The sequence below is a fragment of the Mastigoproctus giganteus genome, chromosome 12 (assembly GCF_048544385.1).
Source record: "Mastigoproctus giganteus isolate SK-2022 chromosome 12, ASM4854438v1, whole genome shotgun sequence".
NCBI lineage: Eukaryota > Metazoa > Arthropoda > Arachnida > Uropygi > Thelyphonidae > Mastigoproctus > Mastigoproctus giganteus.
Genome location: NC_143586.1, coordinates 25,426,455 through 25,442,786, shown reverse-complemented (window position 1 = coordinate 25,442,786; position 16,332 = coordinate 25,426,455). Strand labels below are relative to the sequence as shown.

At 38.4% G+C, this 16,332-nt stretch overlaps 1 protein-coding gene across 1 annotated transcript in view; it reads left to right on the top strand.

Annotated features, from left to right (window-relative positions):
• oxt (Xylosyltransferase oxt) overlaps positions 1 to 16,332 on the top strand; it is a 214,324-nt gene that overhangs the window by 71,135 nt on the left and 126,857 nt on the right. Inside the window, exon 4 of the mRNA XM_090385682.1 lies at positions 7,339 to 7,496. Coding sequence (XP_090241808.1) covers positions 7,339 to 7,496 — 158 coding nt within the window. The remainder of the gene's footprint in view (positions 1 to 7,338; positions 7,497 to 16,332) is intronic.

Below are 16,332 nucleotides of genomic sequence, written 5' to 3'. Positions count from 1 at the left end.
TGATTAACCCTGCCAAAATAACTAATAGTTTTGTTAAACATGATTTTTCCTTACAAAACCATGCTGAGTATCCTTCAGAATTCAATTTCTATTCAGGTGATCCTGAATTTCACCCTTGATCATTGCCCCCATGAATTTCCCTACTACTGAAGGTAGACTGAACGGTCGGTAATTTCTCATTTCACTCTTAGAACTGTCTTTATGTATTGGAGATACATTGGCACTTTTCCAATCCACCGGAATCACTCCCAAGTCCAGTGATGCTCTCATAATTAGCCTCAATGCACTCACTTTCCACCTCCTTTAAGATTGTAGGATATATGCCATCAACCCCAGAAGCCTTACTGGCCTGTAGGCTCAAAAGCTTTTCCATTAAATAAACGTGAAATTTCAATATCATTAATTACATATTTTTCGACTTCACTCTCATAATTTCTCTTTGACATAAAGGGTTTTTCTTCTGTAAATATAGATGAAAAGTAACCATTGAGTTCATCCACAACATCAACTGGGATATCTAATACTATCCCATGTCCATTACATAAGAGTCCGATCTGGTAGATTATTGCATTTATATACGTGAAGAATTCCTTATCCACACTTTTTGCCAGTGATTTCTCATAATTTCTTCATTATTCATCCAAATTGAAATCCTCCTTGTGGAATATTTTTTCTTTTAATGGCATATATGCATTGAAGGCTTCTGTTGGTATATATTCTGTTGGTATATTTTAATGGTATATATGCATTGAAGGCTCCTTCAACCCATGTACTCCAAGCTAAATCGCATACGAATGGCATATTAGGCCACTACATTGCTGCTTTTTCGTAGATGGCATTACCTCTATGCATATTTTTCTATGCAAAGTCTGCCAAAATAAAGTGTTCTGCGGTCCATTTGATGATTAGTCTATGCTAGTATATTAAAAATTATAATGATATAAAAGTGGTGTACCCTGCAAACATGCAAAATTTATTTTATTTTTTTAAATTATTAATTATGAATTTTCACGGAATACAGTTTGGGAAACGCTGGTCTAGAATATTCTTTTCCCTAGTACTTTCCCTGACATGTTGGTAAAAATAAAAATCATCTATTTGATTTAAAAATTTTGTCCCCCATGTGGAGTTTCCTTCCCATTTGCTCCAATCAATTAGAGGCAAATTAAAATCGCCTTAATAAGACTTTCACGCTTACTTGCGCATTCCATTTGCATGTAGAGGCTCTCATCATAATCTTCACAATCACCTGGCCTGTAGGTTACTCCCACTCTCATTATACCTTTGTTTCCAACTGTTTCACACCATACAGATTCTATACTAGCATGCGAAACGTCCGAATCCGGCAAAGCTTTTATCACACTCGGGCTGCTTTTGATAAGAAGCATGACCCCTCTATCCCCATCTATCTGCCCAATCCTTCCTAAATACATTATACATACCATACTGAAACTCATCATCACCTATCTCCAGGTGGTTGCACATTTCCGTAAGCTCTATTATATCAGCGTTACTTGTCCTAATCAGCAGTTCGAATTCACCCATTTTATTGACACTTCTGACATTACTGTATAAACAATCAAGACTTGGTGTTCTTGTATAGTTAACTACCCTGACAACACCCCTTAAAGTTATTTAAGCTCGCTTCCCTGGCATTAGCTACTCGCTCATTTGAAATGTTTCTGCCCTCAGAATATCTTGCTGTTCTGTTGCAGTAACAAACAAGAACTCTTGAGGTATGTGCAGGTGTTACTTTGACCAATATTATCAGATAAATCAATATCAGTATTATGCATATCTATATTACTCTTGTCCTCCCAAACTAGCAGTTTCCATGAACCTTTAAGGTATCCTCAATAGTACTGGCAAAAATCCTTGCACCACCTTTGTTTAAATGTATCCTTACAAAACAGATTCCTTCTACCTACAAGTGCAGGCCAGGCTGATTAAAAAAAAAAAAAAAAAAAAAAAATTTTCCCCCCCAAAAGACTTGCAGAGCCCTCCAAGCCTTGAGTTAATCCACAAAGCTTTCAGCATATAATCCCTTCTATCATATCTGGACAGAATGGCAGACACTTAGGCATTGCGACCTAACTCACAGCATTTCTTCAGCACAGTCCTATATTTGTCTAACAAATTGTCAGATCGTGTGCGCTTAATATCATTAGTCCCCACATGAATAATAATATTCTCTTTACTCCCATTAAAATCTGACATTCTGTTGGTGACATCATTAATTGTTGCTCCCGGCAGACATACCCTGGTTCTAGTCCATTCTATCCTTATTACAAAAAATATTTTCCAATTCCCTGACAATGGAGTTTCCTAATAGAACTGAGTCCTTTTGAACCAGAGCAGTTTGCACTTGGTCATTCTTTTCTGGGGCCCGAATCGGGAGTGCATCACTTGGTAGGTTACTAGATTCTTGAATCCCTGATGAGCTCCCAATTACATTATTCTCCAGGGCAAGCACCCATTTTTTCAGTGTCTCAAATTGTTCTAGCAATGCATCAAATTTTAACTTAAGATCTGTACACTCCATACAGCAGTGATAAAGAAAAGAATTGCTAAGTGAGCTATGATTATCCAATAGGTCGACCTTGGAATACATGCCACAGGTTCTGCAAAGGATAAAATCATAACTCACCTGGAAATCACCATCAGCTATTTCCGTGCGAGTCATGATACCCTCTGACAAAGTGTTCGAAGCAGACCTTGTAACAGCCATTGTAAAATTTACTTAAACATCAATGAAAGTAACTTTCAAAAATTAATTTTTATATTATAAATATAAACTATTACAGGAGGGGAAAAACAAAAAACTTATATCAAAGTAAACTTTACAATATACTAAATAAATTATTTAAAAGCAATATTCAAACCACTAATCTCCTTTCATCTTTAATTCTCTGTAATCACTATGAAGAGCACCAGCATGAAACTTCTGCTCGCCATGAATGCCAACAGTTGAATTCACACCAATCATTATATTTATACAGGGTGTTTCAGTTAAACGTTTCAGAACTTCTAAGAGGGGTAGGGTACATCCTGACAACTCGAAATCATATAGCAATGTGGGGTCGGAAATGCTTTCCTGAGGCGATCTTGTACACAGAAGCACCATAAAGAAAAGAGACCGTAAGTGAGAAATTGTTTTAATAATACATGAAAAGAAGCAAAAGGTACATGGATTAAAGTAAGTGTTCGAAGTTTCTTCCACGGGCTACAATGCACGCCTCACATCTCCGACGCATGGACATCCGAACATTCTGGAATACTCCAGGCGAATTTCGAATTTCTTCGGCAGCTACTGCGATTCTTGCAACCAGCTCCTCAGCATTGTCAACAGGGGTGTCATAAACTAGCGATTTCATATGACCCCAGAAATAAAAATCAAGACATGATAGGTCGGGTGACCGAGCAGGCCAACGCACGGGACCACCACGTCCGATCCACTGTTGACCAAATGTGACATCCAGGTAGTTACGAACATCTCCACTATAATGGGCAGGGGCTCCATCGTGTTGGAACCACATTGTCTGTTGCGTCGATGCAGAAATCTGTTCATCTCTCAAAAGTTGTGGCAATACTTGCTGCAGAAAGATCAAGTAGATAGGTCCGGTTAGACGACACGGTAACAGGTAAGGTCCGATGAGGTGATCTCCCATAATACCGGCCCATACATTGACCGAAAATCGAATCTGTGCTGCACGACGTCGTATTGCATGCGGGTTCTCGACCGCCCAGATATGGTCGTTATGCGTGTTGAAAATTCCTTCCCTTGTGAAGGATGCCTCATCGGAAAACAACACTTCAGCAGGAAAAAGGGGATTTGTAGCACATTTTCCAAGGTACCACTGTGCGAAAGCAATACGAGGTGCATAATCCTCCGGTTGCTGTGTCTGGACACGCTGCACGTGAAACGGATGCATGTCTTGTTCTCGGAGAATCCTCCAGACGCTGCAATGGGAAACCCCGACTGTGTTTGCTAGACTTCGTGTAATCGTTCTTGGATTCCCCTGTACATACTGCAGCACATTCTGTTCGACGGCTGGAGTCCGTGCTGTTCTTACCCTGTCCCTGTCAGCTCTTTCAAATGAACCTCTCTCAGCTAACCTCTGGTGCAGTCTTGCAAAGAAATTATGACTGGGAATACGCCTCGTCGGATATCGTTCCGCGTACAAACACTGTGCGGCTGGCCAACTACAATTTGCAGCCCCATACGCCAAATGCATATCGGCTAACTCTGCGTTCATGTAATCATCCATCCTACTAACTTGGCATTCTTGTTCAAGAAATTCGAAATTCGCCTGGAGTATTCCAGAATGTTCGGATGTCCATGCGTCGGAGATGTGAGGCGGGCATTGCAGCCCGTGGAAGAAACTTCGAACACTTACTTTAATCCATGTACCTTTTTGCTTCTTTTCATGTATTATTAAAACGATTTCTCACTTACGGTCTCTTTTCTTTATGGTGCTTCTGTGTACAACACTGCTTCAGGAAAGCATTTCCGACCCCACATTGCTATATGATTTCGAGTTGTCAGGATGTACCCTACCCCTCTTAGAAGTTCTGAAACGTTTAACTGAAACACCCTGTATAGCTTAGTACGATGTGGCATGCTATCTTTGGCAGTGTCTCATGTCTGTACTGTTCCTTGGATGATGCGGGGTGGATATACCTAATGAACTGGCCACTTGATGTACATATCTTTCAAGGTATACGTATTTTTCAAGGTATATGTATCTTTCATATATTTATGTTCATAAATTTCCATATATATATATATATAAATAAATACAGTAATACCCCGACTTACGCGAACTCGGAGTTCCGCGGTCCTTGATTTTTTCGTTTGGCAACACTGCTGCCCACTATCTTCAAGGTCGTTTTTCATATGTTATTGATATACGGTGCGACGGCGGAGAGTGAGAGCGAAAGATGAACAAAATTCAACTTAAAATTCTTGTATATGTGTGCATGAGCTGCAGACACATATACAAGAATTTGTATTCCAACTGTCATATTTATATGTGTGCATTCGAATTTGTGCTCAACGTTTGTCGGAAATTACATCGTTTTCACGGGAGAAATGGATCGCGTCGGTCGAGCCGTATACAGTCAGTCCTCGTATAACACGTGTTGACACTACACGAATTCGATCATACACTATTTATAAATATGGTAACAATATCTTATAATATAACACTAACCGAATTGGCTTATGCACGATTCGCCTTTGTGTTTACAAGAAATAGCAGTCGAACGCAGAATCACCCCAACCGAACGCAACACGATAGGAATGAAGAGAAGATTCTGAAAATGTATTTGTTTTTTATATCAGTGAAGGGGAAACATTTCACCATAATAACGTAAAAACCAACACAATTCCAGCTATCGGTATGCAATTAGATCGAGTTTACTACCAGTTTATAACAGATTCCACTAACAGAAACGCAACTGGATTTTTATTGTTTTATGGTAGTAATCCCTAGAAATGTGAGGTGTTAATAGTTTATCTCTGCCTTTACGGTGTTGTTTATTCAGTTTATACACGCGCGCAGCTTTGTTTATGTGTATCAAGCGTGCCTCCTCGTTTTGTAATTGTGCTGTATTCCCTAAAAATGAGTAAAATACTTAAAAGGTGTGAAAAGGAAGCATACTGGTGAAGACACTGCAGATTCAGAGAGAAAAAGAAAAGCAATTATCGATAAACAGAGGTGGACTGGGTCAAAAATTTATAGTGGCCTCATACTATGGTTTATGGCCAAAATCACACAGGCCCACCGGGGTTTCCCCGGTAAGGCTTATGGCCAGTCCACCTCTGTTGATAGAGAAAAAATATGAAATTGTGAAACGCTTTGAGCGAAATGAAAGACCTTGTGATATTGCACGTGCTACAGGCCTAAATGAGGCAACGGCGAAAAGCACATGACAATTACAAACTTGACAGAAGGTCTCAGCTCAGTTGAAAAGGGCTTAAAAATTTAGAAAACATAGACTCCAACGAAGAACGCATTATAGCTACAAAGCAAGGAATAAAAAAATTATTAGCTTGCTACGAAGAAATTCTGCGTGAAAAAAAGAAGTCTCTGTGTCGTCAGACAAATTTGTTAGATTTTATGAAGCCATCGACATCGAAATAACTTTTTTACATAAGTCATTTATTTTTTTAATACATATTTTGTATTAATATGTATAAAGAACTGCAATTTTATTAATATTTTTCTTCTAAACTAATGATTTTGTTAGTCCTTGGTCCCAATTAAACAAAATTTATATGTATTTATATGCAAAGTTGTACCCCGACTTACGCGAATTCGACTTAAGCGATTTTCGTTGAACCCACCTATTGCGTAACTTCGGGGTATTACTGTATATAATTTTAAATGAAGCTCATTGTTATTTAAAGGTTGGAGATAATTGCTTTGTCTAAAGTGTCACCACTACCATTTACTGACCAACTGACTGATCTACCATTAGCACTCTCAGTAGATTGAAACATTTACTAGTATTGCCTACTTAATTTGCCCATTGCTTCTAATAATCTCTCAGATTTTTTAAATTTATTCCAACAATCAGTTACTATCTAGCTGAAAGCAAAAGTCACTCAAAAAACAGTTAAGATTTTAGTTTACTTTATTCATTTAAAGCCTGACACCACACTTAATTTATAAGTAATATTAACTTAATTTTTCAGAAGGTGTTACCTTACCAGATTTTGGTTGCATTCACAAATTTTTATAGTGCATCTGTTGAAATAACAGAAAACTGTAAACTGTGATATAGCAATTTTACTTACAAAGTAAGATATATATTGTCAATCAATTGCACTGTATATGCAGGTAAAAATTGATAAAAAATATAAATATATTAATGAAAACTTACCACTTTCTGAGGGGGTGTATGCTTATTTTGTCTTTGGAATATAAATACTACGTATCCATTACAACACTATCTTTTCTGAAGGCAGCTACTGATCGAAGTACTATTTATGTGTGATTATGCATTATTCACAATTTTTGATACACTATATCCTTCTGATGAATCTTGCGGTACTTGCACCAATAAATCCAACGAATCTTGCAGTACAAAAGTACAGACTCCATAAGCTGATGCGTTGTGTTTCTTTATCTCTAGATATTGCCACCAGTCAATGCTAATAACTTGAGTATTTGGGTGCCTGTATTGTATTTCTGTTTACGTAACTTTATATTTTTGTGCTTGAGTATCGTATTTGTATTTATGTAACTTTATATTTGTGTAGCTTGAGTATTTGTGTGTCATGTAAAAAGGACTGCTTCCTTTGAATAAAAATAATACAATTTCTGTTGTTAGATCCTATTAAACATGAACCAAATGTGGCCATCAGCTCAGGAGAGTCTGTCCGAATTGTATTTCTGCTGTCTGTTAATGGACGAGCCGTCCGTCAAGTACGTCGCCTTATCAAAGCTTTGTATCACATCAATCATTACATTTATGTCCATGTTGATTCAGTAAGTATCATTTATTATTACATTTTTTTAAAAATAAAACGTTAATTTTAATGATTCTCATATTAGCCTTATAAGATAGTCTTATATTAGAATAATGATTTTTTTATTATCATTTTTAGATTTAAGCAGAGGATTTATGGACTTCAAAGCATATTAGCATTAGTAGATGCAAGAAAGCAAGCTTATGCGCAGCATCAGCTTGCTTTCTTGCATCGCGGAGACTAGGCACCGCGCAGGTGCCTAGTCTCCGCGATGCCACTGCGATTTGCAGAATTTAAGCCTCTCTTGGTAAGAGGATCCCTTCATTCCCCTCACCAATCTTGTTACCCTTCTCTGTACACGCTTAAGCAAATCTACATCCTTCCTAAATTGAGGCCTCCAGACCTGAATGCAGTACTCAAGTCATGGCCTAACCATTGCCTTATACAGAGGGACAATCACCTCCTTTTCCCTGCTAGCAAAATTCCTATAAATCATTGACAAAACCCATGACCTGTCCTGGCAGCCTGTCTGCATTGCTCAGAAAACTTCATATCTGACTGCACAATTACTCCCACGTCTTATTCATTTACTACCACCTTAATTGTAGTACCACACAGTTGGTACATTTCTCTGGGGATACTTTTACCCATATGCAGTACTTTGCATTTGTCAAGGTTAAACTTCAGTTGCCACTTCTTAGCCCATCTGCCCAAATTATCTAGATCCTGTTGCAGTAGCACACTGCCATTACTGTCATTAACAACCCTGCCAACCTTTGTATCATCTGCAAACTTCGACACTAATCCTGATATACTTTCATCAATATCATTGATAAATACAATGATATTGATGTATCATAACAGAGGACCCAACACCGAACCCTGTAGGAACCCACTAATAACATTAGTCAATGAAGAGCAGCACCAATTAATTACCACCCTCTGTCTTCTCCCACTCAACCATCCTTTTATCCATTGTAGCAACTTACCTGTAATACCATTATGCTCCAATTTGTACAATAGTCTTCCATGCACAACAGTGTGAAAAGTTTTCCTGTAATCCAAATATATGATATCAAAATTAATTTTTGCATCCAGTTCCTTTGTAACCACATCATAATATCCTATCAAATTTGTCAGACAAGACTTTCCCTTAACAAACCCATGCTGCGTCTGAATTATTGCTGCAGTCTTGTCTAGATGATCCTGCAATGCATCTTTAACCAGCGACTCCATTATTTTACCCGGAACAGAAGTTAAACTAACTGTCTGTAATTACTCGTGTCACCCTTCGATCCCCCTTTGTGAATTGGGGATACATTTGCACATCTCCAGTCCGTGGGACCTCCCCCCCCCCCCCGAGTCCAAGGATGCTCTCATAATTATGGCTAAGGGTTTGCTTAGTTGCTTTGCCGCCTCCTTTAATATAACTGGATAGATCCCATCCTCCCCAGGTGCCTTTCTTATGTTTAACTTCAATAATTTCTCCTCCACTTTGCTCTCAGTTATTACAAAATCATTAAGCACATTGCTACAATTTGATAACCTTCTGGCATTTTCAAACCTTAGCTCCTCATGTGTGAATGTAGATGCAAAATACTCATTCAGTTTGTTTGCTATCTGAGCAGGATCATCAACAGTCGAACCATCGAGATCAAGTGGACCAATCAGATTCATTCCCTTCCTTTTAGAGTTTATATAAGTAAAGAAATCCTTTGGTATTTTTCGTAGTATTCTTTGCCAAAGATTTCTCGTAATCTGCCTTCGCCTGCCTAACCTCCTTTGTGACCTGATTACAGACTAGCTTATATCTGCCATAGGCTTCTAAGTCGCCTGATAATTTATATGCATCCCATGCATTTTTCTTCTCTGTCATGAGTCTCATTAGTTCATTTGATAACCATTTAGGCCTAAACCTTGAACAATATTTCTTAATAGGTATGAAACTTTTAGTAGCATCCACAATTAATTCCTTGAATGCTTCCCACTTAGAATTTACTGTTGGTAACATCGTCAGTTGATCCCACTGTACAGAATTTAAAAACTGTCTGAGACCACTGTACTCACCTTTACGTAAGCAAAAATCCTTTCCTTTACCCCTGATGGTAATTATATCTTTAAGTAAATCCCACATCAGTACACTGTGATCACTGCCACCTAGTGATTCCTTTTTCTACAAATTCTTAATACACGAATGATCACTGCTGATAACCAGATCAAGAATATGAAGGAAGGTTGTTCCAGAAAACGGCATTTGAATGAAAAAAACGAGGAAGATTAAAAATTGGTTCTGTGAGTTTGAAATTGGACAGTAAATGGATGTTGGCTGGTGGCAGCACATTCAGACTATTTTAAAAGATAGAGAGAGAGAGAGAGAGAGAGAGAGAGAGCGGGAATTATAGAAGCCAATTCAGAAGAACAGTGCCCATGGAAGTATCTGTAGAAAAGGCATGCAGCAGAAACAGTACATCTGTGAGACAGTGAGTGGAGAGAGAGACTGTTAGAGATGAGTCATTAATTAACCTAACTGCCCTCTTCTGAATGGAATCTAGAAGCCTGAGAGGGAGGTTTTGGAGGCACCGCCCCAGATGTGGGAACAATATCCCATGGTAGGGCAGATTTGCAATTTGTACAGAGTGAAGAGCTGTTTGGAAGAAAAGTAACGCCGAGAGCAAAAGAGAAAACCAAGTTTTTTAGATGCAGTGGAAGCAATATTTGTAATGTGCTTGTGCCAAGAGAGATTAGAAGTCAGAGCAATCCCCCAAAAGAGATCTTGCCTAGAAATCAGTGTCACCAAAGATAAGCATAGGAGCAGAAGAATCCTTTTTGCGAGACATAAGACTTACTTTTAGAGCGATTGAAATCAACTAAGTTGTCTTTGCCCCACTGGAGGATTACCTGGAGATCGGCATTTATGGAATTAGTAGTAGTGGATATTCGAGAAGTTGAAGCTGATTGAGCAGGGCAAGGTTTCTCAAAATGGTAAGTGGAATGCAATGTGCTATCATCGGCAAAACTATGGATAGGATTTCCAGTCAATGGGAGAAGGTAATTAATATACAAGAGGAAAAGAGTGGGGGGAAAGAACTGAACCTTGGGAGACACCAGCATTAGTGGAGAAGTTAGAAGAGAGACAGCCATCTACCATCACCCCCAGTGAGCGATCAGAGAAAGAAAACTGGATAACCAATTATAAAAAACAGTTGGCAAACCATAAGATGGAAGTTTGTTTAGAAGACCTTTATGCCAAACACGATCGAAAGCCTTTGAGATGTCAAGAGTAACTGCTTGTGTTTCACCAAACTTTTCCATTGAATTTGTCCATAAATGGGTAACATATGCCAGAATATCACCAATGGATCGACACTGACATAATCCATACTGGGAATCGTTGAACAGACGGAAGGTTTCTTGGTAGTTTAAGAGTTAGCAGTTAATTGATTTCTTCATTACTTTAGAAAGAGTAGAAATAATTGCAATGGGACAATAATTGGATGGGAGGGATTTGTCACCCTTTTTAGGAACTGGCTGGATATGAGCATATTTCCAAGCAGAAGGAAAATCACCTTTGGAATAAGAAAGTGAAAAAAGCGGCAAAGAACAGGAGTAAGTTTAGAAGCACAGGTTTTGAGAACAAGTAGAGAAATACCATCAGGACCTGGCGCTTTCTTAGCATCAAGATTCATCAAAATTCTGCTGACATCCTTTTGACAGAAGACCACAGGAGGCATTGAATGGAACATGTTGGGAATGGTGGGAGGTGTTTTACCAAGATCATTAATACATGAGTTGGAAGAAAAATGGGATGCTAGCAGGTCAGCTTTATCCTTGGCTGAAGTGACAACAGACCCATCCGGTTTTGACAGGTGGGAGCAGAGATGGGCAAAAGTTGTGGCCAATAGCTTTGGCAAGATACCACAATGCTCGGCTACCATTAGGGCAAGAAGCAAGTTTTCTACTCTGAGCGTGTTCAAAATCTAGTTTGGACTGATTAATAACTGCTTTACAATTGTTGCGAGCTGTGGTGTAGGCAGAAAATGAAACTGAAGAATTGGAAACAAGCCAATTATGATATGCAACGTTCTTCTCTTGAACAGCCTTAGCACATTTTTTTTTTTTTTTTTTTATATTTTAGTATTAAATCAGCTCACACCAACCATAAGAATAAGTATTTACTGTAACTAAAATATTTATTTACATATTAAAATAAAATAAATATTTACAAAAACTGCTATTATATTAAATATACATGTAAAAACATTAAAACTGTGATAAAATCCTTGAGATAAAATACACTAAAATAAACCGGATTAAAAGCGATAAAAACGATAAAAATCTCTGGAGCTTTCGGAAGCTTGCGCTCCCTTCCTCAGCAGTAACAAAACTTCCTGCAGCACGTCCATATATAACAGGCTCACGGTACCTATACACGTGGTGCAGTCGGCGCATGGTCTGAACTGGAAGCGGAAATAGCTCGGGAACGTGTTAAGCAAAACCGTTCATCCGTATTTAGGATAATAGTTTCAAACAGAGGATGCATACGCATACCTCTGTCCCTATTCATAATATTGTGGTCGGATGAACAGATTCGTAGGCTCTTGAGCCATTTACGGTTCCAGAACCCATGTGCTTGAATAAATACTTATTCTTATGGTTGGTGTGAGCTGATTTAATACTAAAATATGAATTTTCCCAACCTCAGAGGCCTTTTTCAGGATACAGCCTTAGCACATTTATTGGAAACCCAAGGTTTAGATAAATGATGAAATTTTAAAGTGGAGTGTGGAATAAAGGATTCCATTCCTACAAAAATAATTTCACTGACACGATCTGAGCAAACATTTACATCAGAAGTTTTGAAACAGTAATCCAACCAAATAAAAGAAGAAAAGAAATCTCACAGGTCATCTCATTTTGCATTCTTGTAATGCCAAACATGAGGTTGGGAATAGCCAATGAGATAAAGGCTCCATTGGAGAAGAGACTATCACCAAGTTGTGATCTGAGGTTCCTAAAGAACCTCTCACTTCAACCGTATACTTAGAAGGGTTGTTTGTGAGTAAATGATCAAGTTTGTTGGCTGTATGGTTAGGATTGTAGGTATACTACCTATAAACCTGGCGCCTCCATAGCCAGGTACACAGGAGCGGCAGTGCGTAGCACACACTTCTTGATTAGACCAGGGTTCGAGCCCGTGACCACCAAATACGGAGGATGTGAAAAGGTCAGGGAATGACCACCGCATATTCCCAGAGCAATATGGCCTTAGTTACTAATGCTCCTAAAAACCAAATAACAATGATTACTATTACATAATACAACAAATACTAGTTGCAGCCAAAGTTGCTGTACCACAGTCATATGTAGGGAAATGAAAACATACTAATCACTGGTGGAATACAAAGTTCACCAATGCAAAAAAGGAAAAAAATAAAGCGCAGAACTTGTACCACAAATATCGAACAACTAATGGCCTTGTCAACTACAAGAAACTTTGGGCGAAAGCACGACACACAAAAAGACAAGCAAAAAAAGATTCTTGAATTAAGTTCACATCCCGTATCACCAAAGGTACCAATACCCAGCTAATTTGGAAAATAAGCAAATGACCACAAATCTCCCTGGTGGTCATCATCAGTTGGAATGGACAGGATATATCATCTCCTAAAGAAATTGCAAGTGTTTATGCAGAAATGTTCTCCCAAGTATCTTCAGTGAGTGGATTTGATAAAGCCTTTCAGAATACTAAAGCAGTAGCTAATTAATACAACATAATCTTTAGCAAAAATCAGCATTCACTGCTGTATAATCAACCATTTGCTATGTTGGAGTTAAAAAAAAATTCCTTAAATATTTCGGTTAACGATGCACCTGGTCCTGTTGGCATATATTATCTCATGCTGCTGAAGCTAAACAAGGTAAACACCCTTGAAGGAATGAAGGTAACACCCTTCATTTCTTGCTATTTTTCTTTAACTGAATCCTCTCTGCAAATAACTGCCTGATTGCTTGGCACCACTCAATTGTACTGGCTTTTCCCAAGCCAAGAACATAGCAGTAACCCCAGAGTAGTGTACCAACTGTTACGGTACTATACTCAGGATAGTGGAGAATGAAAAAGACCTGGGAGTAATTTGCTGTCAGATATGAAGTTTTCTGAGCAGTGCAGACAGGCTGCCAGAGCTGGGATAGAAGGTGATTATCCCTTTGTATAAGGCAGCAGTCAGGCCACATCTTGAGTACTGTATACATTTCTGGAGGCCTCATTTTAGGAAGGATGTAGAGCTGCTGGAATGAGTACAGAGATAACTAGATTGGTGAAGGGAACTAAGGGTTGCTCTTACCAAGAAAGGGTTCAGTTCTGCAAATTGCAGTGTCTGGAGACTAGGCACCTGCCAGGTAATCTGATTGAGATGTTTAAGGCCTTGAATGGTTTGAGCAAGCTCAATGCTGATAGGATTCTTCCTATTTCTCAGATTATGTATCTGAGGGGACATTAATTCAAATTGAGGAAAGACAGTTATAGAACAGATGTGCAGAAATTTATCTTTAGCCAGCAAGTTGTTGATAGCTGCAACAAACTTCCATCGGTCATTGTGGAGAAGTTTGATAGCTTAAATGAATTCCTTGAATTTATTTAAGTTATCAAGTTACCATTTCACCCATCTATTCGCTAATCCATAACAAATAGATGGGTGAAATGGGAAGTTTTTTTTTTTGGATGATGCTATATAAATTTGCTTTCTTGCATCGTATGCTTTTACTAATGCTAATATCCACAGAATTACCAACTAATTTTTCTATCTGTCTCGGAAGAACATTTGAAAAAATGAGCCACAACCAGATTTAAGTGGATCTGGAATCACAATCACCGATGAACAAAAATCAATATGGTATTGGAAAAATAGTTCCCTCCCCCCCCGTATCGTATAGTCAGAGTTGAGGCAAACATCCAGAATGCCTTCATTAAAAATAAACACTGCTAATGGTGTGTCACAATATCCAAAAGGCATTTGAAACCACATTGTGTTTTAATGTTCTTCGAGATCTATACATGCGAGGCCTGCAAGGACATTTGCCACTTCTAATACAGAGCTTCCGAAAAACCTGTGCCTTTGAGGTTCATTATGAAAATGCCCTTTCCCAATCTTTCAACCAAGGAGTCCCACAGGGCTCTGTTTTCAGTGCTACACTTCTCACCATTAGAATAAACCAAATGACAAGTCACCCCTGCTACTGTTGAAACGTACTTATATGCCGATGACCTTACTATCTTATTCCAGTCCCAAAACATAAACGTATCGAACAACAACTGCAATGTGCAACCAATAAAATAGAACAGTGGATGTCACAGAATGGCTATTGTCTCTCTGAAAAGAAAAGTATTGCAGTATATTTTTGTAAAAAAAATGCAAGTTACACCCTGAAGCTGAATTGCGATTGAGAACTCATCTTATAATGCTCTCTGACAATGTCTGTTTCTTAGGTGTAACTCTAGGCAGTAAACTCAACTTTCTGAAACATGTAATGAAGATCCAAACTATCTGCCAGAATAAGATGAATACAGTAATACCCCGAAGTTACGCGATAGGTGGGTCCGACGAAAATCGCGTAAGTCGAATTCGCGTAAGTCGGGGTACAACTTTGCATATAAATACATATAAATTTTGCTTAATTGGGACCAAGGACTAACAAAAACACTAGTTTAGAAGAAAAATATTAATGAAATTGCAGTTCTTTATACATATTAATACAAAATATGTATTAAAAAACAAATGACTTACGTTAAAAAGTTATTTCGATGTCGATGGCTTCATAAAATCTAACAAATTCGTCTGACGACACAGCGCGTTCAAGCGTTCGTAGCAAGCTAATAATTTTTTTATTCCTTGCCTTGTAGCTATAACGCGTTCTTCGTTGGAGTCTATGTTTTCTAAAATTTTTAAGCCCTTTACAATTGAGCCCTTTTCAATTTTCAACATGTCAAGTTTGCAATTGTCATGTGCTTTTCGCCGTTGCTTCATTTAGGCCTGTAGCACGTGCAATATCACATGGTCTTTCATTTCGCTCAAAGCGTTTCACAATTTCATATTTTTTCTCTATCGACAGAGGCGGACTGGCCATAAGTCTTACCGGGGAAACCCCGGTGGGCCAGTGTGATTTTGGCCATAAACCATAGTATGAGGCCACTATAAATTTTCCCGGGTAAGAATTTTTGATCCAGTCCACCTCTGTTTATCGATAATTGCTTTTCTTTTTCTCTCTGAATCTGCAGTGTCTTCACCAGGACGCTTCCTTTTCACACCTTTTAATTTTACTCATTTTTAGGGAATAAAGCACAATTACAAAACGAGGAGCACGCTTGATACGCATAAACAAAGCTGCGCACATGTAGCAACTGAATAAACAACACCATAAAGGCAGAGATACACTATTAACACCTCACATTTCTAGGGGTTACTACCATAAAACAATAAAAATCCAGTTGCGTTTCTGCTAGTGAAATCTGTTATAAACTGGTAGTAAACTCAATCTAATTGCATTTGCGATTATACCGATAGCTGGAATTGTGTTGGTTTTTACGTTATTATGGTGAAATGTGTTTCCCCTTCACTGATATAAAAAACATAAAAGCAGCACAAAGTTGAATTTTGTTCATCTTTCGCTCTCAATCTCCGCCGTCGCACCGGATATCGATAACATATGAAAAACGACCTTGAAGATAGCGGGCGGCAGCGTTGCCAAACGAAAAAATCAAGAACCGCGTAACTCCGAGTTCGCGTAAGTCGGGGTAGCGTAAGTCGGGGTATTACTGTATCCGAAAGTAATATCAACTATGACATGGGGTACCAATA